The 26202-nt window shown below is 38.2% G+C and overlaps 1 protein-coding gene across 3 annotated transcripts in view; it reads right to left on the bottom strand.

Annotated features, from left to right (window-relative positions):
• Positions 1-7031: 7031 nt before the first annotated feature.
• DNAAF4 (dynein axonemal assembly factor 4) overlaps positions 7032-26202 on the bottom strand; it is a 78682-nt gene continuing 59511 nt past the window's right edge. Inside the window, exons 7-10 of one of the 3 annotated variants that reach the window (XM_079912120.1) lie at positions 15031-15184; positions 13503-13608; positions 11809-11938; positions 7032-7059 (exon numbers count right to left, since the gene is read on the bottom strand). In XM_079912120.1, coding sequence (XP_079768246.1) covers positions 11829-11938; positions 13503-13608; positions 15031-15184 — 370 coding nt within the window. In that variant the 3' untranslated portion in view covers positions 7032-7059; positions 11809-11828. Of the gene's footprint in view, positions 7060-11490; positions 11939-13502; positions 13609-15030; positions 15185-26202 lie in introns of those variants that run through there. The other 2 variants (XM_079912119.1, XM_079912121.1) reach the window with 2 other exon arrangements.

Below are 26202 nucleotides of genomic sequence, written 5' to 3'. Positions count from 1 at the left end.
GATTCTGATGAGTAATTTCCTACTTTTCTGTTATTTCAACTAATAGCTTAGAACCTGGGGAACGTTAGTTCACACTGCTAAACCGGTGGAAGAGAGGACTTGTTATTCATTCATTTAGCAAATATTTATTGAACACCTACTTATGGCAGGTGCTATACAATGAAAATGGAACACAGAAATAGAAAAGTGTCTTTTATTGTTTCAATAAACAATATTTGGGGGGAATGAGAGTAGCAAATTAATAATACATGATAATTTATGTAATGTAAACTATGTAAAAGGTCTTTCAGACACAGAGAATTGCTTAAATTGAGACCAAGATCAGAAGAAACATTCTGGAGAAGGTAAAGCCAAATCAAAGGAAAGGTCCATCCAGGCAGAAGAAACCTTACTTATACAAGAATGAAAATGTGAGACAATGTTGCACGTTTTTACAAGTGCAATTACTTTTTTTTTTTTTTTTTTTTTTGGCCTCATCATGCAGCTTGAGGGATCTTAGTTCCCCGGCCAGGGATTGAACCCAGGCCGTGAAAGCGAGGCGTCCTAACCACCGGACCACCAGGGAATTCCCCAAATGTAATTACTTTGCTACATCTTTAACATAGAGCATGAGCAGTGGTAGATTATGGGCTATACAATTCTTTAAACTCTGTAATTCCACTATATAGAGAGATTTATTTCAGCTGCCATCTGTTGAAACCTCCTGTTCAGTTGGATCTGAGTACCTTTACTGGAAAAAAAAAAATCACTGTTCTTATTTTTCCCTGTTGGTTTCAGGTTCAGGATATTAACATCAATTAGAAAAAATAATCTTGTGAGTCACTAGGGGACCAGAAAAGTTGAATCTTCTATTTACAAAAATGGCTTGATGTGAGGAAACAGCTCAAACTGCAGCCTCATGAAATTCTTTCAAATATCCCAAAATATGATATTTGGCACAAGAAAGAAAAAAAAATTAGTTTTGTTCACTTCCTCTAAAACATCAAAAATCAAGGCACTGCACAAGATTTCCAGGTAAATGATGCAACAGAATTTGAGTTTACCAGATTTTTCTCTGCATAAAGTATACAAACCCTTTTCCCCCTTCACTGTAGGTGCTTGATTTGTAGAAAGTGAAGTCAACTTTTTATTATGTAGAATCTAGAGGTTAACCTAAAGTTCCTTACTATGACAGGTGGTTAGGCCTTTTGTTTTGTTGTTCTTGCTAAAATTCTTAGGAAGGATGAGTATCTTGGAATCAAGCATATTGTCTGGAATGCAATTATGTAGTCATTCAGTGCCTATCAAAGTCCAGGGACTATTCTAGGCACTAAGAGCTTGCCTTCATGGAGGCTAGATTCTAATAAATTCTAGTAGGGGAAAACAGACCAAAAGACATATGTATAAATATGTATACATATTTATATATAAATGTTATAGAACATAAATGTTTATATGTTTATGTTATACATGTGTGTATGAGACATATAAATATACATATGTGTAAATATGTAAATGTAAAATATGTGTACATATTTATATGTAAATACTTATGTCCATATATGTATAACATTTATGTATTTATGGTACATAAATTTTATTTATGTAAATATTTTATTTGCATGTTATTAGCATGTAAATATTTATATATGTCTATATGTATACCACCTGGCCCTGCAGCTGGTATCCCCTAGGCCCTAGAGCACATGGGGTAAGAAGAGGGCGTGGCCAATAAGGAATGAGGGAGAGAGATCAGAAATCACCAGAGCCCTGGGGCCTGCAGGACAGTCTGCTTTGACCATAAGCTCCATAAAGGTGAGGGCCAAGTCTGGCTGGTTGATCCTTAATTCCTCAATGCCTGGCATGGTGCCCTGTGGGCAAGCAGCTCCTGTCCAGCAGCCCGTCTCCCAGGATGCTGGCTTTCACCTGGATGCCACCACCACCACCTCTTCCCCTGTCTCTGCAGGGCAGGTGGGCGAGAGGCTTCCCTTTGTGGGCAGCTGCTGGGGGCACAACATCTCTTACTAATTCTGGGAAGCTACCCAAACCTCTGTAAATAGTCACTTCACTAAAAAGCCTTTTAAACACCACAGCTGAGTGTACTCTGTTTCCTGCCTGGACTCTGACAGGTCCTTAAAGGGAATAAAATAGGAAAAGGATCAACAGGAGCCTGGAAGGATAAGGGGGCTTCTCAGAAGCACTTATACAGCCCCAGGAGGAACAATTCTTGTTATTCCCTGTACTCACCCACTGAGGGGGAAAAGGACTTAGAAAGGACTGCGTGAGGCCCACTACATGATGGCCGGCCTGAGTCACACCAGCTATCCCGTGGTTAGTGGCTCTCTCCTCTCTATGCCCCTCAGTGTTTGGTTCTATCTAGATAGGAATCCTTGATACGGTGGGATTATAATTTACTACTCTATAGGCCTGTCCCCCACACTGGACTGAAAACTCCTCAAAGGCAAAGATTTGGGTTTTGGCCATTTCTGGGTCCTGCCCAGTTTCTCACAGGCTGCCAGGCACAGAGGAAGCCCTTGAATGGATTCATGTGAAGAAGGAATGAAGGTTTCTCCCACAAATGAACCTGTAGGCCCACCCTTCTAAAATCCCCACCTTCCGAGGTGATGAAACCACCTCAGAAGCCCGTGGCCAGGCCCTGAAGGCTAAAGAGCATTTGACACTGATGATGCCGGAAGGTGACTAAGCTGCTGAGTCAAGAAAACCAACTTCCTCTTCCAAGACGGTTGCCTGATCTACCCTCAAGTTGTTTTGCCCAGACACATCCTGGCCTCATGCTTGCCTGACACCTTTGCCTGCTTCTTCAAGGGCCACCAGTTTCGCTCAAACAGCTTTCTCGTTCTTGTACCCTTTTGTTCTGTTGCTGTCTCAGATGTTATCCAAATGATCCATTCTAACCCCTTCACACCTTGATCAGGAGACCCTCACCACACAAAGCCAACAGTGTGGACCACATCCTCCCATCCCCAAACCAGGATACAGTCATTTGCAACCAGGGGTGTCCCAGGAAACCTGGGATAAAATACTCATCATATCTATAGAACCGACACTAAACCTTGATCCATTTTTAACGTAAATGGTCTTAATAACCACAAACATATGGGGGAGAAGAACAGTGAACAAAGCTTAACTGTTTTGTTGACAAATTGACTGTAGTTTTCATAGGCATGGTGACCATATTCTGTAATTTTCTAATGCAGTGTTTTTTTTTAAATCTTAATTTTATTGGTGTATGGTTGATTTACAGTGTTGTGTTGGTTTCAGTTGTACAGCAAAGTGATTCAGTTATGCATATACATATATTCATTCTTTTTTAGATTCTTTTCTCTTATAGGTTATCACAGAATATTGAGTTCTCTGCGCTGTACAATATGTCCTTGTTGGTTATCTATCTTTATAGAGTAGTGTGTGTATGTTCATCCCAAGCTCCTGATTTATCCCTCCCCTCTAATGCAATGTTAATTTCAAATGTTCCGTTAGTGGAAACATTTTTAATGCTGAACATTATGATTCATGTTGTACTGTTTTCAATAAAAGCAGTTCTTTATGTGTATATATTAAAAAAAAGGCTGCAAGAAGTAAAAACTACATTTTATTAGTTTTGCTGTATACTGAACAGAGAAATGGGGTGATAGCTGGAAACAGATATGGGGGCAAAGGTTACTTTTTAAAGACAGGATCATAATATAGCATGTTTGTATTTTGATGGAACCACATTTGGAGAACCTCTCACCCACAGTAATCAGTTCCATAGAGAAAATGTAGCTAAAGATGACTACACAGTAATATTTCTTTAATATGGACTAAAAAAGCTAAAGTGTATAAAATCAAAGGCACAGATAGGATGAACACAGAATTATTCACCAATTTATAGTATATTTAGAACTAGGATACGTAAGAACAATTAAAAAAAAGCATTAGCGTATGGACTGTAAAGTATTAATTTAACTATTTTGTGAGATACACTAAATAAAGTAGTATATTTGGAATATGCTATGCTAAAGTATAAAAAGTGAACTTACTCTGTATTTTTCCAAAAAGAAAGACTCCATTTCAGATAACAGTTTGAACAATCAATTCTCCTGGAAGATACTTAAAGCAAATTAATTTGAAAACTCACATACTTTAGGCAAACTTTCCTTCCTTTCCACAATTATCAGAATATTTGAAGTTTTACCTCCATTTATTGACTGATCATTTCTTGAAATACAGCATGAACTCTCAGCTTCAAATGAAACTGAAGGCTTACCTTCCCAAAGGAATATTTTACCAATTTGTTTAGGTCTTTTTCCTCTTTTAGCTATAATCTAAAAGACTATCATAAATATAATTTACCCCATCAATAATCTAATTAATATATTTGACCAAATAATGTTGGTTGGTTTTTACTATCTATAATAGCTCAAAATTATTCTGAGTTTATTATGTTCTAGGTACTATACTAAGCAGTTCGTTTATTAAACAAAAACCATGTTCATTTAGGTCATAAAAAGGCTAAAATGAAGTATGTTCTAAGTACTGTCAAAAGTAGATCCTTGAAGAGAGTATCTTAAGAGAAAGATGGTCTTAGAGTCATATGCTTTTAAAACATTGTAGAAGGGCAAATCACAACATCAACTAAATAAATTACTCAATTAATGTTCTTTCAGAGGAAAAAAAAAAAAAAAGAAGGGCAAATCACACTTCACAGAGAAGATGCTGGTAACCTTGTCATGACCTGAAGAATTAACCTGGTTTTATTGTTAGTACACCAGAGTTAGTTAAAGTGAAGTATCTCTTAAGGCTTGTAAACAAAGGGAATTATCCTAAACTTTGTAGGAAAAAGGAAGCCTGTTATGTAGAATTGCATATATGATGCCATGAAACATTCCATTCATTAAACTAATCATCCGTGTTCTGAGTCCCTGTTTGCCAAGCAACTTTATTTTGATTTACCATATCAAATCTGCTTATAAAGAGAAATGAATTTTCATTTAACCTACCGTGACAATGAACATCCTCAGTCAATTTCTGATTATGAATTAATAATAAGTAGGCAATCTGTTTTATTTGTCTCCTGAGCTTGGTTAATGTGACTCTGATCCTTAAAGATGGGCCAGCTCTTGAGGGTGCTCTTGGGTCTTTGAGAGTGAGACTGAGCCAGATCAATTCAATAAGGTAATGAAACACACCCTTGTTATCAGGCTTCTTGGGAGATCATATACCAACCTTTTCCCCAGATGGTATGTGCAAAAGTCCTTTGCTTTTTTATTCTCCACATAGATGAGGTTTGTTGGAAAGAACCTGGCTTGCCAATGGCAAGTGGTCTCTCCTTGACCAAACTCTAAACATGCTCCTCTGAGCCACTTTTTCAACTAGGCCTCATCCTTGTGTAAGCAGATGGGGTAGGGGTTCCCTGGAGAAAGAACTAGATATAGCTTCTTGACATAAGAGAAGCCATTTTAGGCCTAAGCCATTTTGTGATCTAAGCCTGGCCACAATGCTTGCCTTTGAATAGGTCTCAGTAATAATGATCTTAAGGGAATAAAAGAACAAAGAACTCTTATCAGGCAAGAGAAGGAAGAATAGCAAAGATAACAAATCAGATAATAAAGACTCAGTTCATTTCAATGGTAAAGATTAGCCTGAAGCACTTTTTTGAGCGGTTCTGCAGAATTTAAACCCCCTCCAGGGCTCAAACACCAGATCTACTGGAAGCTAAGGGATGTTGACCTTTTCTGACCCTCATAGCTTCAATCAAGCTTGGAACTCTGTCGACCTTTGCCCCAATTCTATGCAGAATTCTCTGCTCAAGCTCCTTCATAAATATGCATACACCAGCCAAGCCCCTTCATGAATATACCTGTACCCTTAGCTTAAAACTTCCCTAATTTTGCTGTTCAAGGATACACTCCTTTGGGAAAGATCGCCCGTGTTCTCCCTACTTAATGCAAATAATAAATGGGTCCTTCTTTCGCTCTTTCCCTTGGTTGCGTCTTTTGGCTCGACATCACCAAGAGGTGAACCCAGTTTTTGGGTAACACTTGGGCCTTGTCCTTAAGAGCCTAGTTGTAACAAAACTCTTGTTAAACCCTCTCCTTCAACTCCTCGCAAGCCTGACTCTTAAGAAGTGCCCTCCTGGAGGAGCTCAACACAGGGTCACAGGGTCACTGGTGAAAGCAAAGGGGAGAGTAGAAACTGATCTGAGCTTAGGCTGAAACTTGAAACTGCTATGGATATGGAGGTCAGAAGGGAGCATGGGCATGAATCCTGAATGGTGGGGAAACTCGAAACCATCACAACCAAGAGGTGGGTTCCATGACACCCGCCCCTCAGGTGAGCAGCCCCGACTCCTTTGCCCCCATGAGGGAAGCCCCACTCACCTGACTTGTCCCCCTGGAGTGAAAAGAGGCCCCACTTTTGAGTGTCGTGTGTCAATAACAGTGTTGTGTCACCGGTGGTCATGTTGATTAGTTGAAGAGAATAAGATGTAAAAAAAAAAAAAAATCTTGTTAAATCGGTTTAACCACAATCCCACCATCAACATCTGATCACCTTCAATATCTAACCAAATTCCTCATCTCTCACCTTCTCCCAGGTGATATCTGATCAAAATGGCCTGCCTTCAGCAGGAATCCTGTTAGGTTAGTTTAGCCAGAATCTCCCTACCCCTGATGTTTCCTCTCAGTAATTTTCTATCCACTGACAAGCCACCCCCTTCCCCACTTCCCCCCGACCCCACTATTGCTCCTTGGCTATAAATCATCACCTGTCCATTCTGTAGTAGGAATTGAACCCAGTTCTATACTGAGTGCTCTTTTCTCCTATTGTAATAGTTCCTGTAATACTTGATTTTACTGCTGTAACTACTGTCCAGCTCTAGTATTTTGTGATACTAGGAAACTGGAACAGGATATGTTTACTTAAATACATGTGTTTACTTTCCATTTAACTATTAGACAGCATTTATCTATTAGGAGTAATACTTTTACCTCTGTCAGTAAAAAGCTAAAATGTGTAAAAGAAAAGTTATCCCAAACCTGGTCTGGGACAAACCTTTTTTTGCTTGATGTAGTTCTCTTTCTGGAAAGAAAGGAGGAAATGAGCATCCCTGACAAAATGCTTAAGCACGTTTAATGAGATAGAGACACATTTTGTGAAACTAGTTACTTACCCACCCTAGCTGACTCTCACGCGATTGTCAGTCAAGAGGCAAGTGGCATGTAAGGAAATACTCTTTTTAAAAATCTAGTCTAGGACTTCCCTGGTGGTGCAGTGGTTAAGAATCCGCCTGCCAATGCAGGGGACGTGGGTTCGAGCCCTGGTCTGGGAAGATTCCACATGCTGTGGAGCAACTAAGCCTGAGCACCACAACTACTGAGCCTGCGCACCACAACTACTGAAGCCTGTGCGCCTAGAGCTCATGCTCCACAACAAGAGAAGCCACCGCAATGAGAAAACTGCGCACTGCAACGAAGAGTAGCCCCTGCTCACCGCAACTAGAGAAAAGCCCACGCGCAGCAACAAAGACCCAATGCAGCCATAAATAAATAAATAAATATTTTAAATAATAACTAAAATAAAAATCTAGTCTAACAATAATCTAATTATTTCCTATTCCTATTTCCTATTATTTCTGTTAAAGAGAAAAATCACAGGCCCAAAATGGCAGCACTTGTGTTAAAAGCCCATGATTTAATACCTAACCTAACTGCAGTTTTGACCTTTCCCAGAAATGTAATCTTAATCAATCAGTTTGGAATTTGCTGGTCAGCACCAAGAGGTAATCTGTCACTTGGGCCCTCTCCAACTCCCGCCAACCCCCTAAAGGAAGAAGAAGCAATCTGCCTGACAAAACCTTTCCCAGCAAAAAGATGTCTTAGCCTAAAAATAATCCATTATTTTTTTTCATCAATAGCTCCCTTGTGCCCCACCCTTCTTTCTATAAAAACCTTCCCTTTTGTACAACCCTTCAGAGGGCGCTTCTAGTTCCTAGATATGATACTGCTTAAATTATGAATCACTGAATAAGGCCAATTAGGTCTTCAGACTTTGAACTCTGTTTTTTAACATTTCCTATTTCTATAAAGGATCAATTGCAAAATGGACTAACTAGCAGTTTTTCCTTTGCATGCAAAATTGTGATATAGCTTTGATATTTATTACCAACTTAGCGGAAAAGTTTTCTTTAATTAATGTGTACACTGTGTATTTATGTAATAAGCAGTTATGGTAGGGGGTCCTCAGAGAAAGAGATCCAGGCATGGTTTTCCTGACATAAGAGAAGCCATTTTAGGCCTAAGCCATTTTGTGATCTAAGCCTGGCCACAATGCTTGCCCTCAGTAATAATAATCTTAAGGGAACAAAAGAACAAAGTACTCTTATCAGGCAAGAGAAGGAACAACAACAAAGACAACAAATCAGATAAGAAAGACTTCCCAGATCTGTTTCAATGGTAAAGATTAGCCTGAAGCACTTTCTTGAGCTGTTTTGAAGAATTTAACCCCCTTCCAGGGCTCAACCACCATTATCTACTGGAAGCTAAGGGATGATGATGTTGACCTTTTCTGACCTTCATGACTTCAATCAACTAAAGCTTGGAACTCTGTTGACCTTTGCCCAATTCCATGCAGAATTCTCTGCTCAAGCTCCTTCATGAATATGCATGGACCCTTAGCTTAAAACTTCCCCAAGTTTGCTGTTCTGGGAGACACTGCCTCAGGAAAGATCCCCAGTGTTCTCCTTACTTGCTGCAAGTAATAAATCCTTCCTTTTTTGGCTTGGTCATGTCAAAGGACTACCATGACAATTTTTTCTTTTAATAATTTTATTCATAGGCTTTAATGATCACACTATTATTTGGGAAACATGTTTTTATCATAAATGAAATGGGAATGTCTATATCTATATTTTAACTCTATCACTACTTCAGTCTAAGACAGAAGTCCCTTAATAGAAGATTGCTCATAAAAAAGGTCAAGTGAATACAAATGAGTGTCTGTTGCTTTTAAACCAAGACTTAGAGGATAGGGTCAAAAAGAATAAATAACTACTTAAGACTCCCTTCTTCTACCTCCTCCAAAAATAGATTCTTTTGCTCTTATGGTAGCTATTGGGGCCAGTTTTTGTTTTCTGACTGAGATAGTAATAGGAATGAGACAGGAGGGAAGGGGGCAGGGCACAACCTTTAAAAGAATGACACAGCCATTGAGGATGCAGAAAAAAAACTAGTTAGAACCAACTAGGTCCAAGATGGCAGAAGATTCAACTTCCAGTAGCCCTTGCGCCTCAGTACACGCTCATTGTAATATCAATACATTAGCTAAATGATACATCCACAGGCACCATGACAGCTCCAAGGCTGACCACAAAAGGCCAAAAAGTGGGCTGTGGAAATCCCTGCCCCTTGTCCAAGATAGTAGGAATAATCCTCCAACCTATGAAATTACCCAGCCGTAAAAACGATCCCCCCCCACACCTCAGCACCACTCTTGCCTTTTGAGACGGACCACATTCTGACTATGGAATGTGTATCTCTCTAAACAAACCTGCTTTCGCTTTACTATGGCTCACTCTTGAATTCTTTCCTACGCGAAGCCAAGGACCCTCACTTGGCGGCCTATCCCAGGGACTCACCCAAGACCTGGGACATGACCATACTCACGTGCCCCATTTTTCCTGCAACAGGAAGAACATGAGGAAAGACTAGTTTGGTTAAAGTATTTTGAATGTCAAACTGGTATGTGTCAAACAGAAGAACCACCTCTATTTTGGTTACATTTATTTTTAAAAATAAAAGCAAACCAGGGGAACTCCTCTGGTGGCACAGTGGTTGAGAGTCCGCCTGCCAACGCAGGGCACACACGTTTGAGCCCTGGTCCGGGAAGATCCCACATGCCGCGGAGCAACTAAGCCCGTGCACCACAAATACTGAGCCTGTGTTCTAGAGCCTGTGAGCCACAAGTACTAAGCCCGAGTGCCACAACTACTGAAGCCCGTGTGCCTAGAGCCCGTGCTTGGCAAAGGAGAGGCTACCGCGATGAAAAGCCCATGCACCACAACAAAGAGTAGCCCCTGCTCACTGCAGCAACAAAGACCCAACACAGCCAATAAATTAATTAATTAAAACAAAAAACCAAACAAAGGTTGATTATAAGAAAAAAGCAATCCTGTCTCACCAGAAGGTCTGATAACTGGGCAGAACTGCTATAGAATTTATCAAGAGTTGCTTTATAGAAGTAAAAATTTCAAGGTTGGGGTTTCCCTGGTGGCGCAGTGGTTGAGAGTCCGCCTGCTCGTGCAGGGGACATGGGTTCGTGCCCCGGTCTGGAAGGATCCCACATGCCGCAGAGCGGCTGGGCCCGTGAGACATGGCCGCTGAGCCTGCGCGTCCGGAGCCTGTGCTCCGCAACGGGAGAGGCCACAACAGTGAGAGGCCCGCGTACCGAGAAAAAAAAAAAAAAAAAAAAAAAATTTCAAGGTTGCTGAACTAGGATACTCTTACATATTCAAAAAAGTACTGCATTTTTTCTTTAAGAAAGAGGCTGTTTTATGATCTACTTGAATGACACCTGATGAACAAATACTATAAAACTTACTCCGAAAAATTTTGTTTTGTTTTCCTAAAAATCCTCTACATATAATCACAGAGAAATGTGACAACTATTGGATGCAAAAGGGAAGCTGTACTGGTTTTGCTTAATGCTTGCATCATCACAGATACAACACAAGTGGTGGTGCAATCCAGTGTCAGTATCATAACACTCTAAGTTAACATTTTCACCTTTGCTTCCTTTTTTTTTTTTAATAAATTTATTTATTTATTTTTGGCTGTGTTAGGACTCTGTTGCTGCGAACGGGCTTTCTCTAGCTGCAGCGAGCAAGGGCTACTCTTCGTTGCGGTGTGTGGGCTTCTCATTGTGGTGGCTTCTCTTGTTGCGGAGCATAGACTCTAGGCGCACAGGCTTCAGTAGGTGTGGCACGCAGGCTCAGTAGTTGTGGCTCTCGGGCTCTAGAGTGCAAGCTCAGTGGTTGTGGTGCGTGGGCTTAGGTGCTCTGCGACATGTGGGATCTTCCCGGACCAGGGCTCGAACCCATGTCCTCTGCATTGGCAGGCGGATTCTTAACCATTGGGCCACTAAGGAAGTCCCTGCTGCCTTCTTTTGTTTTTTTCCTGATGTACTTGAAGGTACTAGAAAAAATCTCACTAGAAAATTTATCATCACCAGATAGTGTTATGAAATATGATCGACACTTTGGCAAACACTTCCCACAACTAAAGTTGAAGATAAGGTTTCCCAAACAGTTGTTTTACTAGGGTAAACTGTTCTAACCTCAAACAACAGGTAGCGGAGCAGTATTTTTTTAAAAGAAGGTCCTGTGCATTTGGAGACTAAGTCAAAACATCAGTATTGATTATACCAAGCCCAATCATTCAGACAATTAAATAGAGTAGTATATAATACAAACAAAAATACTTTATAAATACAATCGTTTATTTTAAACTTCTCCTTGTTAAAAATGAATCAGTAAGCGTCCTGGTAATCACACCAACAAATATTTTGTTAGTTATAAGGGCAAGCTGAATTCAGTAACAAAAAAATACAATTATGTTGTAATATGAAACAAATAATTAAAATAGATTATTCTTACTTTGACTTACTTATTCAAAAACCACTGAAATCAAACATTTCATTTTCTACAGATTTATAATATTCTGCCCTGTACAGAACTAAAGAGAAAGTGATTCTGTATAATCAGCCATAATATGCACAGATTCCTAATGCCTCCAGTTATTTTTGTAAAACTTAGAACAATACCTAGTACAATACCTAGTTGCTTCTAGTAGTCATTAAGATTTTAGTTCTGTTCCTTGAATTATATTCCGAATCTTCTCAGCATCATTTTGCACAATTTTGTTGGATGGATCAATCTTAAGGGCAGCTTCATAATCCTGTAGGCCTATATTTATATAGCAATGATGATGAATAAAATACTTTATAAATACTTGTGTTATCTAAACAATATTTTTAAAAAATAAAAAGAATCATTAAATCCATGGTTCAGCACAAGCAACGGGTTTTAGTCAGATTCCCATTTTCACATACATGGTCTCTAAGAGACTGAAGAAATTTTTCAGTAATTTCAGAAATAATTATGATTTCATTCAAGATTCAGTAAGAAGCAGTTTTTTTAAACTGAAATACAAATAAGCTAACAGCTTAAATTCATTAAAGCATGAATAGACTCAAAACTCATATATCAAAAGGACATTTTTATCACCTCCATGAAAAAGTAATAAATGTCATCTTCTTTCAAAATTCTAGATTTTAAAAAATAATTTTGGTAGACTCAATCCATACTTTATATAATTTATAGACTATAGTTTGTGCTCTCTTTTTTTTTCTAATTATCCTATCTACAAAATTTCTTTGAGGAAAATTGGTTAAAAAGGAAAGCATTGTGGACTGGTTGTTAAAAATATATAACTGGATCTAAATCTTTAACAAAAATATCAGTGAGAAGAATTTCTAAGGAAACTTGACTTCCAGGTGCTATTGATTTGCCATGCCACTTCAGGCAAATCACTTAATGTCTCTAAGTCTCCATTTTCTCATCTTTAAAATGAAGGGAGGGTCCTTTTAGCTCAAAAAAGTCTAGGATGCTGCAATTCCTAAAGAATGCTTACAGTGTTTCATTCCTGTCTTGATCATTTTTATCCTCATGAAGCTGAATAAGACTCTTAAAAAAAAGGATAGGCATATAAACCTAATTTGGATGCTTTGGTTGGAAAAACCTAAAAATGGCAGAAACAAGCTTACAAACAAGTCAGAAATAATAAAACTTTATAAGTTAAAGCCAATTCCCTGGCAAGACATCATCAGGAATAGGCCTTTAGGCCTTGAATAAAGGGAAACTGAACGGGAATCTGGGTAGGGAAGTATGGGAAGAAGAGCACTGAAGATAAAACTCGGGGGCAATATGAGTAACTGCAAATAGTCCTTAATTACATTAAAAATGAAAAACAATAAAAATTAAAACAATAAAAATTAAATAAATATGGCTTCCATACACATGAGACTGAATTACAAACCTTAGTACGGTCTCACAAAAATAAGCAATTGATCATACATTGTGGTAGATCAGTTATTTCTGAGCTTATGAATGTATGTATGTATGTATGTATGTATGTATGTATGTAGTGTCTGTGTGTCTGACCAAAGAAGCTCATTTTGAAATTTCCATTATATCTTAAGTGACTCATTTATCACACATCTTTCCACAAAAAAACTTGTCTGATACTACAGCATCTCCCTAGACCTAGGGAGATGTTTATATCTTGTGTTAATTCCCTTCTACAACAATGATTTTTTAAAATATTTCAAATCATCTTTTGTTTTCTCAGAAATTGCAAAGAATAAATTAAATGCTAAACGTATAAAATAATGGAGTCATCTTGAATAATGGCAATGACATTTTTTTTAGAGTATAACTTGGAACTTAAAACATTTCTGTCATTTCTTACCTTCTACATACAATTCTAGTTGACAGAATGCTGTTCCACGTCGTACGTGTGCCTTCATTCTTGCATTAGCATTGTCTGCAACAGGTGGTGTCAATAATTCTAGTGCCTTACAAAAAGAAAAAAAAATAGGGAAAAATATAATTTCCTAATTTACACTTGAGCAAAAACATGATAAAACTCAACTTTAAAACAAGCCTCAAGCCCTCACCCACCTAAATTTTTGGCTTAACTAGGACAGGAATTTATCAACTACATACATTTATGTTGAACAATTTTAGGACTTGTTCAATTGTTCCTATATGAGATTCATACCCTTGCCCCCAAACTTATGATTTAGTTTATCATTTGAAACCTCTACAGCTTTACCTTTACTAGCAGGGATGATTAAATAGCATTAATTTAATTAATGCTATTAATTATAGTATTATATATACTATATATAATGCTTTTATATTTAAATTTGGTGATTCCGTTTATTCATTCATTCAATAAATATTTGTTTGTGCCTGAAATTATGCTACTAAAAGGAAAACTGGATCACAAAAATATTGTCACATCTTCAATAGCTTAATGAGATCAAAATATGAGGACTAGGGCTTCCCTGGTGGCACAGTGGTTGAGAGTCCGCCTGCCGATGCAGGTGACACGGGTTCGTGTCCTGGTCTGGGAAGATCCCACATGCCGCGGAGCGGCTGGGCCTGTGAGCCATGGCCGCTGGGCCTGCCCGTCCAGAGCCTGTGCTCTGCAGCAGGAGAGGCCACAACAGTGAGAGGCCCGCTGCGTACCGCAAAAAAAAAAAAAAAAATACGAGGACTTGATTGTTTCCTCCATATCCTCAATCTCAAGGAGACACATAAGAGATTTTGCATGTGATTTCCCTTAAAACAAGTTACTTTGATATGGGGGGGGGGGGGAACAGAAAAAACTAGAAGTTTAAGATAATGACATGATATTCATAATGGAAATTAGAATTTACTAAGTTACTCTGAAAATGGAAAAATAATCATGGAGATATCCTTTTACTGTGCAAGCGGTAGTGACACCAAGTGTTCTTCTATCTCGCATCAAGTCTGCAAAACTTTAATAAGAAAAAAGGTGAGCACAAACTGACAACCATTTACTAATTTCCTTCTGAACTTCAACTGATACACCAGGGCAATTGATAGGGGATCTCTAATCTAATTTGAAGTCTCAAGAAACACTAGTTCCTTGTCCATTAAAAAAAAAAAAAATTCTTTTGGGGGGGGAATTCCCTGGGGGTCCATTGGTTAGGACTCTGTGCTTCCAATGCAGGGGACACAGGTTCGATCCCTAGTTGGCGAACTAAGATCCTGCAAGCCACGTGGCATGGACAAAATAAAAAAAAGAATTTTTTTTTCAGTAAAAAGATGTAAAAAGCAAGATTCTTAAAATCCTTGCAACTCACTTATTCAAATTTAACTGACAAAAGATAAGGGCATCATTTAAACCAATAAATAGGAGCATAACAATTTTAAAGCACCATATATAAATAAATAGATACACATACCTTAGAAGAATCTTCTATGGCCTTGTGTAAGTTTTTCAGTTTTAGATGGCAAGCAGCCCGATTCAAATACAGTAGTGGAATCTTATTATTTAGTCTTATGGCTAAGTTGTACGCATTAATAGCTGCCAAATAGTTTTCTGTTGCAAACAATTTGCTAATGAGACGAAAACATAAAAGAAAAGCAATGTAACACTAAAAGAGAAACACAGAAATAATATCTAATGATATTTGGCACAGGGGATGGATGGCTTCCTTTCTTTCCATTCCTTGTAAAATGGACATTGCGGGTGGCACTAAGCCCACCTATCCTCCATACATCAGCATGTAATCTGAACGGGCCTGACCTCACCTCCACCTCCAAGGGTAGCCAATCAACAGCTTAAGCCAACAGGCATATTTCCATCCACCCTGCTACAATGATTGACGAAGGGATGGATTTATGACCTAAACTGGTCTATTGAGAATGAAGCCTGTGATTTTATTACCAAAGTTGGAGAACGAAAAATTGGGAAAACTCCCCCTGCTGGACACAAATGAAGAAAGCATATAAGCCCAAATTGTTGCTGACCATCTTTCATACTGTGGGAGGAGCTAGCACTAGAATAAAGTTGATACTATTGAATTATGAAAAGGATAAAAAGGCAGTTAAGCTGTTGGATCAAGCTTTACCCGAAATGTAACACACCTTTAGCTTTTTAGTTATATAAGCCAATAAATTCCTTTAAACATTAAGTCAGTTTAAATTGGGTTTCTCAGTTACTTGCAAAACAAAAGCATCCTAATAAATACACTCTTTCAGTTCAAACCTTCCAAAATTCTCTTCAAATAAAGAGATGTACATAATTAAAGGATGTATTTAAAACATAAAGCGTCTTGTTTGTTTTTCATGTACAGTTCCTGGTATTTCGAAAAATGCATAAACCAAGGAAAATAGAAAATACTTTGCCAAATATAAAAGTGCCATAAAAACAACACTTTGTACATTGTATTCATTTCCAGTCGATTGTACTCTACACTTTACAATTCTAGAATAATAAACACGATGACTTCAAAAGTAGACCCATAAAAGGAGACAGCAAATCATGAATAAAAGGTAAAATGACACCACTGTGACATTTAACCTGAGCCTGACTCAAGTTTAAAATAACTTCCTCAAACTAGAAAAGCTAATTCTGTGGGAACAGTTTACCTTTCTGAAATGTCTCATTTCAGCTAGGATGTTTCTGACTGCAAGGAACAGAAGCTCAACTCAAACTGGTTTAAACAAGGAAGGAAATAGATCGCCTCACATTAAACAAGTTCAGAGGGAAAGGCTCCATGCCCAATATGATCAGCAGAACAAGGATCTTATCAAGGCCTCAGTTTCCTTCCATTTCTCCACCCTACTGGACTCAGCAGCTACTTCATCCTGGAGCTGGTTTTCCTCATGCATAGTTCAAGGTGCCACATTCAGGCACAATATTCATTAGAAGAAAATGGGACAGTATTTTCTGGTATATGCTCCTTGAGAGCAAGAAAACCTTGCCCAGAAATCTCCCAGTTCACTTCCTTTCCCATCTCACTGACCAAAAATATCTACCCTTAAAAAATATTTTGCCTTAAAAAAACCAACCAGTTTCTCCTGTTCTCAATCCTTCTACCCATTCTCTCTCTCTCTCTCTCTCTCCAGTTTCACTCCTCAATGCTATATACTGCTGTTTGGGAATGTTTAAAAAAATTCAAAAATATGACCATCTGTCCATGTTAATAAATATAGAGATATACTTTTTTTACAGAGATTTTTACAGACCACTCTCTCATTTGTGCAAGGATTTCTAAAACCAGTCTCCTCCTACTGAGAGACACTTACGTGTTTTGTTTCCCGATACTTAGCTTTTATAAACAATATTATAATACACATTACTGCATATATACATAAAACACACACACACACCTGCAGTGTAATGAAAGTAATCCTGATTTGTTGCAGTCAATCAGAATTTATAGCTGAACTTGGGACAGGGTCCCCACCCTAAGTCACATAGGCAAGGTCTACACACCTAAACAAAATAGGGACTCCGCCAACAAGGATAAAAGGAGATGATAAATGTTGGCTAGATAACCTATTGTGTCTACTACAAACCTTCTTTTTAAATTAATTTAATTTTAATATTTACCACTTTAACCATTTTTAAGTGTACAGCTTAGTGGCATTAAATGCATACACACTTTACACACTTTTGTACAACCATCAGCACCATCCATATCTAGAACTTTTTCATCTTCCCAAAATGAAACTCTACACCTATTGAACAATAACTCCCCATTCCCTCCTACCTTCGACAACCACCATTCTTTTTCTGTCGCTGTGAGTCTGACTACTCTAGGTACCTCATATAAGTGGAGTCATATAAGGACAATATTTGTCCTTTTGTGCCTAGCTTATTTTACTTAGCATAATGTCTTCAAGGTTCATCATGTTGTAGCACGTGACAATATTTTCTTCCTTTCTAAGGTTGAATAATAGTCTCCTGTATGGATAAATCACATTTGTTTATTCATTTATCCATCAATAGACCCTTGGGTTGCTTTCACCTTTTGGCTATTCTGAATAATGCTGCTATAAACATGGGTATACAAATATCTGTTTGTGTCCCTGCTTTCAATACTTTTGTGTGTGTATCTAGACAGAACTGCTGGATCATATGGGAATTCTTTTTATTTTGGTCATGCTGCACAGCATGCAGGATCTTAGTTCCCTAACCAGGGTTCGAACCCGTGCCCCCTGCAATGGAAGCATGGAATCCTAACCACTGGACTGCCAGGGAATTCCCTCATATGGTAAGCCTATTTTTAACTTTTTGAGGAGCCTCCATACTGTTTTCTCTACTGTGCACCACCATTTTACATTCCCACCAACAGTGTTCAAGGGTTCCAATTTTTCTACAACCTCACCAACACTTGTTATTTTCTGTTTTTTTTGTTGTTGTTTTTTAATAATAGCCATCCTTCTGTGTGTGAAGTATTATCTCATTGTGCTTTTCATTTGCATTTTCTGAATGATTAGTGATGTTCGACATCTTTCCACATGCTTATTAGCCATGTGCATATCTTTGAAGAAAGGTCTATTTAAGTCCTTTGCACATTTTTTAATCAGGCTGTTTATTTTTTGCTGTTGAGTTGTAGAAGTTCTTTATATGTACTCTGATATTAACCCTTTTCAGAAATATGATTTGCAAATATTTTCTCTATTCCATGGGTTGTCTTTTCACTCTGTTGACAGTGTCTTTGATGCACAAAAGGTTTTAATTTTGACGCATTCCAAAATAACCATTTTTTCTTTTGTTGCCTGTGCTTTTGATGTTACATCCAAGAAATATGGCCAAATCCAATGTCATGAAGAATCCTATGTTTTCCCCTAAGAGTTTTATAGTTTTAGCTCTTATGTTTAGGTGTTTGATCCATTTTGAGTTAATTTTTGTATATGGTGTTAGGTAAGGGTTCAAATTCATTCTTTGGAATAAAGGCTGAAAATGAAATGAAAACTGGATATCCAGTTTTTCCAACACCATTTGTTGAAAAACAACAACCTTTCTCCATTAAATATTCTTAGCACCCTTGTTGAAAATCATTTGACCATATGATTTTCATATGTGAAGGTTGTTTCTGGGCTATGTATTCCATTGGGCTATATCTATATAAACCTTATATTAATACATTTATTTGGAGCTCCATTTTTCATCTTTAATATAAGTTTACAGTTTTATAATGTAACAGTTTTAACAGAAAAATTCTCCCAGATTCTAAGGGAAGAACAGCTTACAATGAGCAGTATTAAAAGAACCAGTGTAGCATGTAGGAAACAAACCAGTGTAGCATGTAGGAGGGAAAAGTGGGGAGAGGGATAAACTGGGAGATTGGGATTGACATATACACACTACTATATATAAAACAGATAACTAATAAGGTCCTACTGTATAACACAGGGAACTCTACTCAACACGCTGTAATGATCTATATGGGAAAAGAATCTAAAAAAGAGTGCATATATATATATATGTATAACAGATTCACTTTGCTGTACACCTGAAACTAACACAACATTATAAATCAACTATACGCCAATAAAAATTTAAAAAAATAAGAGCCACTGTAGGAGCCATAATAGCAAGAAATATGAAGTATTAAACATTTTTAATGTTTACATATATATTAAAATATAAATCCAAATGAACATTATATTCTTTAAACTTCAATACCAGTACAAACATCCAATAAAGCATAATTTGCTTTATGGCTTTCAGAATGGTTCTGAACTCAGAAACAGCTGAATTTCAAAAGGAAAGGGAAAAAAAATTAAACCTGTCTTAAGGGCAGTAGCCTTTGAACACCAAATTTAAACAGAGAAGCTAATAACCAGTAAGTCTCGCCTGATGGCTCCAAATAAAGCAATGCCAATGAAAAGAATTATGCAAAAGTACTCATTCAAAACATATTGAGTCCTTATGGTACTGACTGTACAGAAAGAACAAAAGAGACGTGGAGAATTGCAAACACTCCTGTCATTTTTATGACGATTGATTGGTTTGACTTTGTAAAGAAGGAAACATTCTGATTGGCAATGGCCAAAAGGGCCAAACATTTTGAGCAACAGTTCAGCACAGGAGAAGCTACAAGAAGCAGGAGTGATAAGAAAGAAGCAATGTGGAGGGAAGTAAAGAAAGGGGCAGAAAAGAGTTAAGAGAAGTCAAAAGCAGTGGGGCTTACATTGATACTAGGTATAAAATAGATAACAAATGAGAACATACTGTATAGCACAGGGAACTCTACTTAATGCACTGTGGTGACCTAAATGGGAAGGAAATCCAAAAAAGAGGGGATATATGTATATGTATGGCTGATTCACTTAGCTGTACAGTAGAAACTAACACAACATTGTAAAGCAACTATACTCCAATAAAAATTAATTTAAAAAAAAAAATGACTAAAGGAAGCAAGATGTAGAATTTGTACGTTGGTAGTACTGTTCTTTTTATACTGAGATGTTACAGATTATATGTCACACCGTCATTTTATATATAGTAAGAAAAAATCTGCCAGTTAAACTATAACAATGTTTGCTTATTTAAAAAAAAAAAGCAGTGGGGCTTAGAAACAGCAATGGAGGCAGAGAGTAACACATATTCCAATACAAGACACAACAGCTCTGTTTTGTGGGTAATAAGGACTCTAACAGCCACCTACCCCTCAAAAGACTTTTAAGGTCCTGGTTTCTTTCAGCATCTTATGTGGGTAGAAAACATTCTTGGTATCTCAAGAGCTTCTAAAACTGAGTATTAGTGCACCTTAGTGAAGGAACATCAACCAGTACAATTTAGCACTCAGGATGGAAGGAGGAAAAGGATACTGCATACAAAATAAAGTGACAAGTTAGGCCATTATAGGGACTATACTGCAACAGAATATTATGGGCTGTAAAATACATACAATCAACAAACAAAATTATAATTATGTCAAAGAAGTCATCTTAGAATATGGCTTCTAAACTTCTTTAAGTCAGGCAAAAGGTAGCAGCATAAGAAAACTGTCTTATCTCCATAAACAAATAAAGTTGTTAAAAATGCAGCAGAGCAAGGCAGATTTGGCAGATCTGTTCTGAAAGTAGGCAAGTACAAGAGGATACTGGGAGACAATTCTCCATGGGTCTTTTACCCTGCGTGTCATATGTCAGATGCACTGACAGCTTCTGTTTGGGACTATCTTTTCAAAGATGTTTGTATAGTGCACAGCCTTGGAAGATAGAGATAGTGTCTCTCTCTGGGGCAAAGAATAGATTTGTTCACTGCTCAGTATAATAAAGATATCATCACCTTGTGAGGTAAAAGTTGGACAGGTTTGCTAATAATCCTCTATAAAAAACCATGTTCCTTAAGCTTGGTCTTCTCAGCTATGGTACCAAACCTACTGTGTGTACAGCATCCACCTGGGTTCCCCTCTGCATTGGCCCCATGGGACTTTAGGGGCAGAGGGAACCAACATGAAGGTCATGCTGTTTGATGTGACTTGAATAGTAAAGTCCTTTCTCTTTGACTCATGAGTCTCCTGACTTCTGTCAGCACCTATGAAACTGTGGTAGGCTAACTCTTCACAGTCCTTGCCAGGGCATGGATCCAAACCAAAGTGCTAGAAAGAAATTCAATCTGGCAAGTAGAACTGTATGCTGTGTTGGGAGAAGATGGTAACAGGTGGTTAACAATCAGTAACAAAAAGTCCAACGTGAAGTAAAAGGACATCCAGACAGGCAGATAGAATCCAGCTACAGAAAATTCACAAACAGCAAGCAAACAGAAATTCAGACTGGCACAAGTTGGTACGAGGTTAGTCGGTCATCAAATAGCAGGCTTCCACACACAAAGCTGGGGTTCAGAAGAGAATTAACTTGGGTGGAAAGAGAATAAGTAAAAGCAAAGCAGAGCCTCAGTCTTAAAAGGACGGAGTATTGGGCAGGCTATAAAATCTGACACTTAGGCCAAGAAAAAAAAAAAAGAAAATTCAGACACTAGAACTAATGTAGGTAATTTTACGTAACAACAGTAATATGATGCTGGGTGCTAGATTGTAGAATTATATATCCTTAATTTCCTCCTATCTAACATTACAATTTGCTGTAGAGAGTGAGGTATGCAGATGGCATTCAAGTGGTCCTAATGTGGGGGAAGAAGGAACTTTCAGACTGGGGTTAAGAGAGTATCCAAAAAAACGCATGCTAAAACTCAAGCACAAAGTAACATCAGTGGGACAGAACAACAATTCATCTAACCTTATATGATTATAAGTGACTGGAAGGGTAGCTATTATTTACAGATTCTGAGTCATGTAAGGCTGTTAAATAACAACACACCATGCGAATATATAAATTAGAGCACAGAAACTCTGTTTTATGTGAGACGTTCTCAGTAAAAAGCTATCTGGTACAATATTAATTGCCAACGGTAAAATGTTCTCATGAGCAAATAAAATTACCTAAGCTTATAAATTTTCCTGAAAGGCAGATTTGGCATTTAAAACTAAGACTTGGCAATAGAATGCTAGGTTAAAAAAATGAAAACATTCTATGGCTTTTTCTAAGAGTCTCTTTTGAGTAGATACAATCCCATAAACAATTTTCTCAAACTACTGCTCTTTTGGAAGTCTTGTCCACTTCTACCCACGGGTTTAAAAACAATAAAGGACAGTTGGATTGTTTTTGCCTGTGTAAATATAGAAGGCTAGCATGAAACAAAGCCTCTGGAGATGAAAGTATTTTATCTTTTGGCTTAAATTCAACACTGCTTCTGAATGGGTTCTATTATGTCTGTTTCTGTCTTTTGTACTGCATTACATTGCCAGAGAGGATACATTTCTCTCTAATAATTAGTACCTTTCCTTTTATCTGTTTGTACTTGGCACTATGATTAACTGTACTTTGTTTCCCTGGGTGTCACTAGTTACTAAGTTTTCTTCCATCTCTCCTCATTTTTAACTCTTTTCTTCTCCTATTTTGCTTCTCTTTCCTATTCTACCTAATTGGAGGCAGTGAGGCAAAAAGGTACAAAAAACAACAGACTGAAGTGATTACAATCTACCAGTCACACCTGACTGCAACCAAGTACACTTTTGCACGAGGTTGCTGGCAATTCATTGCTTTTGCCAGCAGTCACACACACACACACACACACACACACACACACACACGTCTTTTGCTGTACTTGTCAAATGCCAACCTCAGCTCAATGATCTTATCTGCTCTTTCCACACTTAAATCGAAATCACAGCATTAGTATATCAAAAATAAGACCAGACCAAACACTAAGATGTTTAGCCAGTCCCAGCACCAAAAACATCTTATGCCAAAGGACTTTCTAACCATCTCCATCAACCTGCTATCTTTGGGCTGATCTAAAAGCATGCTTCTTCTTTGTCCTCACATGAAAGTTCGTATTTGCTGGTCTTTCCTACTCTCATCCCCCTCTATTCCTTTGCACTTTCTTATTCCTGTTCTGCCATAACTGACTCCAACTCCCACCCCAATCCTTCCGGGGTTCGTGCCCCGGTCCAGGAAGATCCCACATGCTGTGGAGAGGCTGGGCCCGTGAGCCATGGCCGCTGAGCCTGCACGTCTGGAGCCTGTGCTCCGCAACGGGAGAGGCCACAGCAATGAGAGGCCCGCGTACCGCAAAAAAAAAAAAAAAAAACTACAATGAGATATCATCTCACACCAGTCAGAATGGCCATCATCAAAAAATCTAGAAACAATAAATGCTGGAGAGGGTGTGGAGAAAAGGGAACCCTCTTGCACTGTTGGTGGGAATGTAAATTGATACAGCCACTATGGAGAACAGTATGGAGGTTCCTTAAAAAACTACAAATAGAACTACCATATGACCCAGCACTCCCACTACTGGGCATATACCCTGAGAAAACCATAATTCAAAAAGAGTCAAGTACCAAAATGTTCATTGCAGCTCTATTTACAATAGCCAGGACATGGAAGCAACCTAAGTGTCCATTCAACAGATGAATGGATAAAGAAGATGTGGCACATATATACAATGGAATATTACTCAGCCATAAAAAGAAACGAAATTGAGTTATGTGTAGTGAGGTGGATAAACCCAGAGTCTGTCATACAGAGTGAAGTAAGTCAGAAAAAGAAAGACAAATACCGTATGCTAACACATATATATGGAATCTAAGAAAAAAAAAAAAAAGGTCACGAAGAACCTAGTAGCAAGACAGGAATAAAGACACAGACCTACTAGAGAATGGACTTGAGGATATGGGGAGGAGGAAGGGTAAGCTGTGACAAAGTGAGAGAGAGGCATGGACATATATACACTTCCAAACATAAAATAGATACCTAGTGGGAAGCAGCCGCATAGCACGGGGAGGTTAGCTCGGTGCTTTGTTACCACCTAGAGGGGTGGGATAGGAGGGTGGGAGGGAGGGGGATGACAGAGGGAAGAGATATGGGAACATATGTATATGTATAACTGATTCACTTTGTTATAAACCAGACACTAACACACGTAAAGCACTTATAATAAAGATGTTAAAAAAAAACAAAAAACAAAAAAACCAAGGGGGACTTTGAATTGATGTGCGATGTAAATTTTTTTCAAAAGATATATCTTTATCATAAAGTGTAAAAATGAATGCAACTTTTAACAAGAGGAGAAACAAAAACAAAATCGGGATAAACCATCTACCTTTGGCCTTGACCCAATTTTCTCCACTCTTCTCGAGGACAGTTCAGCCACCTCTTCTGTCTCATCTACACATCTATTCAAACCTTTTCTATTCTTAAAGAAGAACAAAACAAAACAAAAACTCTGAAAGTTTCTATTCCATTGGCTTCTGGGAGTATTTTTGTGTATTCCTTTATTTTACCAGGTCTTCAAATGTTGGTAGGTCACAGGGTTTTATCCTTAGGCCACTACTCCTCTGGTCTACGTGCTCTTTTCAGATATCTCACCTACTCTTGTAAATCAACTGCTAGGTAAATGCTGATAACCTCCAAATCCATAATACACTGTTGGCCTCTCCCCTGAGTTTCAAACTTGCTGGACACTGTCAGCCAGACTGACCAAGAGGCAGCTCAAACTCAACATATTCAGAACTGAACTTACCTACATTCCCTCCTAAATGGCCCTCTTCTAGAGTGCTCTAATTCAGTTGGTGGCATCATATAATCAATCATTGAAACTAGAAACCCAAAGTCGCCCACAACTACTCTTCTCTCACTCCCCAACAATCACTCAAGAAGTCCTCCCTATTTCACCTCCTGAATATTTCTCACACTGCTCTCCTCTTCACCCTATAACAATGTCATAATGGTTCAAGACCTCTGCCATAGTTTCTGCAACACATTTTTCCCCACCTTACAGAATAAAATGTAAGAATAACACAAGGCCACTGCCTATTTTTCTAGGTTCATTTGGCATTATTCCTAGCACCAAATTTATGTTTTAGCAAGCAATAAACTACCCAGTTCCTGACCTATATATCACAGTATTCTTGCCTCTGAGCTTTTGCTCATACTGTCTCTTCTGCTATTGCCTTTCTGTCCTTCCTCCTGAAACTCCTACTTATCATTAAGAGGAGCTCAGGTGCTATATTCTTCAGGAAGCTCTTCCTGAAACTACCTTTCTTCCTTTAAGGTTAGGTGCCCCTCTTCTGTACTCTCATTTACCTTGTTCTTTCTATGTATTGTACTTCCCACACAGTGTTATAAGTATTTGTATTTTCTATGTATTGTACTTCCCACACAGTGTTATAAGTACTTGTATATGTCCCTCTTCTCTACTGATCTCTGTAGCTCAGAGCCTAGCCTACAGTCTGACAAACCGCAAGTAATCAACAGATATTTATTTAATGGTTTAATAGATGGAGAAGAAGCAGAGGGGATTTTTGTTGGGAGTAAGAGGAACAAACCTGTCAGCCCCAGGCTTCTGAACTTCAGAAAAATTGTTAACTCCAGCTCAACTCCACAAATCAATCTCTGGTGTTGTTATCAGATACGAGAAAAGACCAAGGATGAACAGAGAGAAGATGAGAAAAGAAAAACACAGATTTTGTGGTTAGACAGATAAATCTCCCCACCAAAGATGTCCACATCCTAATCCCCAAAACCTGTGAATATATTAACTAAAATGGTTAGTTAGAAAGAACCTTCCAGATGTGATTAAGTTAAGGATCTTGCAGTAGGAGATTATCCTGGATTATACAAGTGGGACTAATGTAATTACAACGGCACTTATAAAAGCAAGAGGGAGGCAGGAGAGCCAGAGTCAGACAAGGAGAGGTGACTATGGAAGCAAAGTTCAGAGTGACGCAACTGCTGGTTGGGGGCCATAAGCCAAGGAATGTGGGCAGTCTCAAAGCTGGAAAACCCAAGAAAATAGATTCTCCCTTACAGCCTCCAGAAGGATTGCAACTGATATCTTGATTTTAGCCCAGAAAAACCCATTTTAGACTTCTGACCTCCAGAACTATAAGATAATAAATTTGCATTGTTTTAAGACACTAAGTTTGTGGTAGTTTGCTATGGCAGCAATAGGAAAATAATACAAAAGTGTATAAAATGAGATAAATAATATCTACAAAATTGCCTCAAAATATGAACTCGAATTACCACAGAATATAGCAGAATTC

This window comes from Stenella coeruleoalba, assembly GCF_951394435.1.
Source record: "Stenella coeruleoalba genome assembly, chromosome: 2".
In the NCBI taxonomy this organism is placed as follows: domain Eukaryota; kingdom Metazoa; phylum Chordata; class Mammalia; order Artiodactyla; family Delphinidae; genus Stenella; species Stenella coeruleoalba.
The sequence above is the reverse complement of the archived record's forward strand: the minus strand, read 5'-3'. Positions and strand labels throughout refer to the sequence as shown.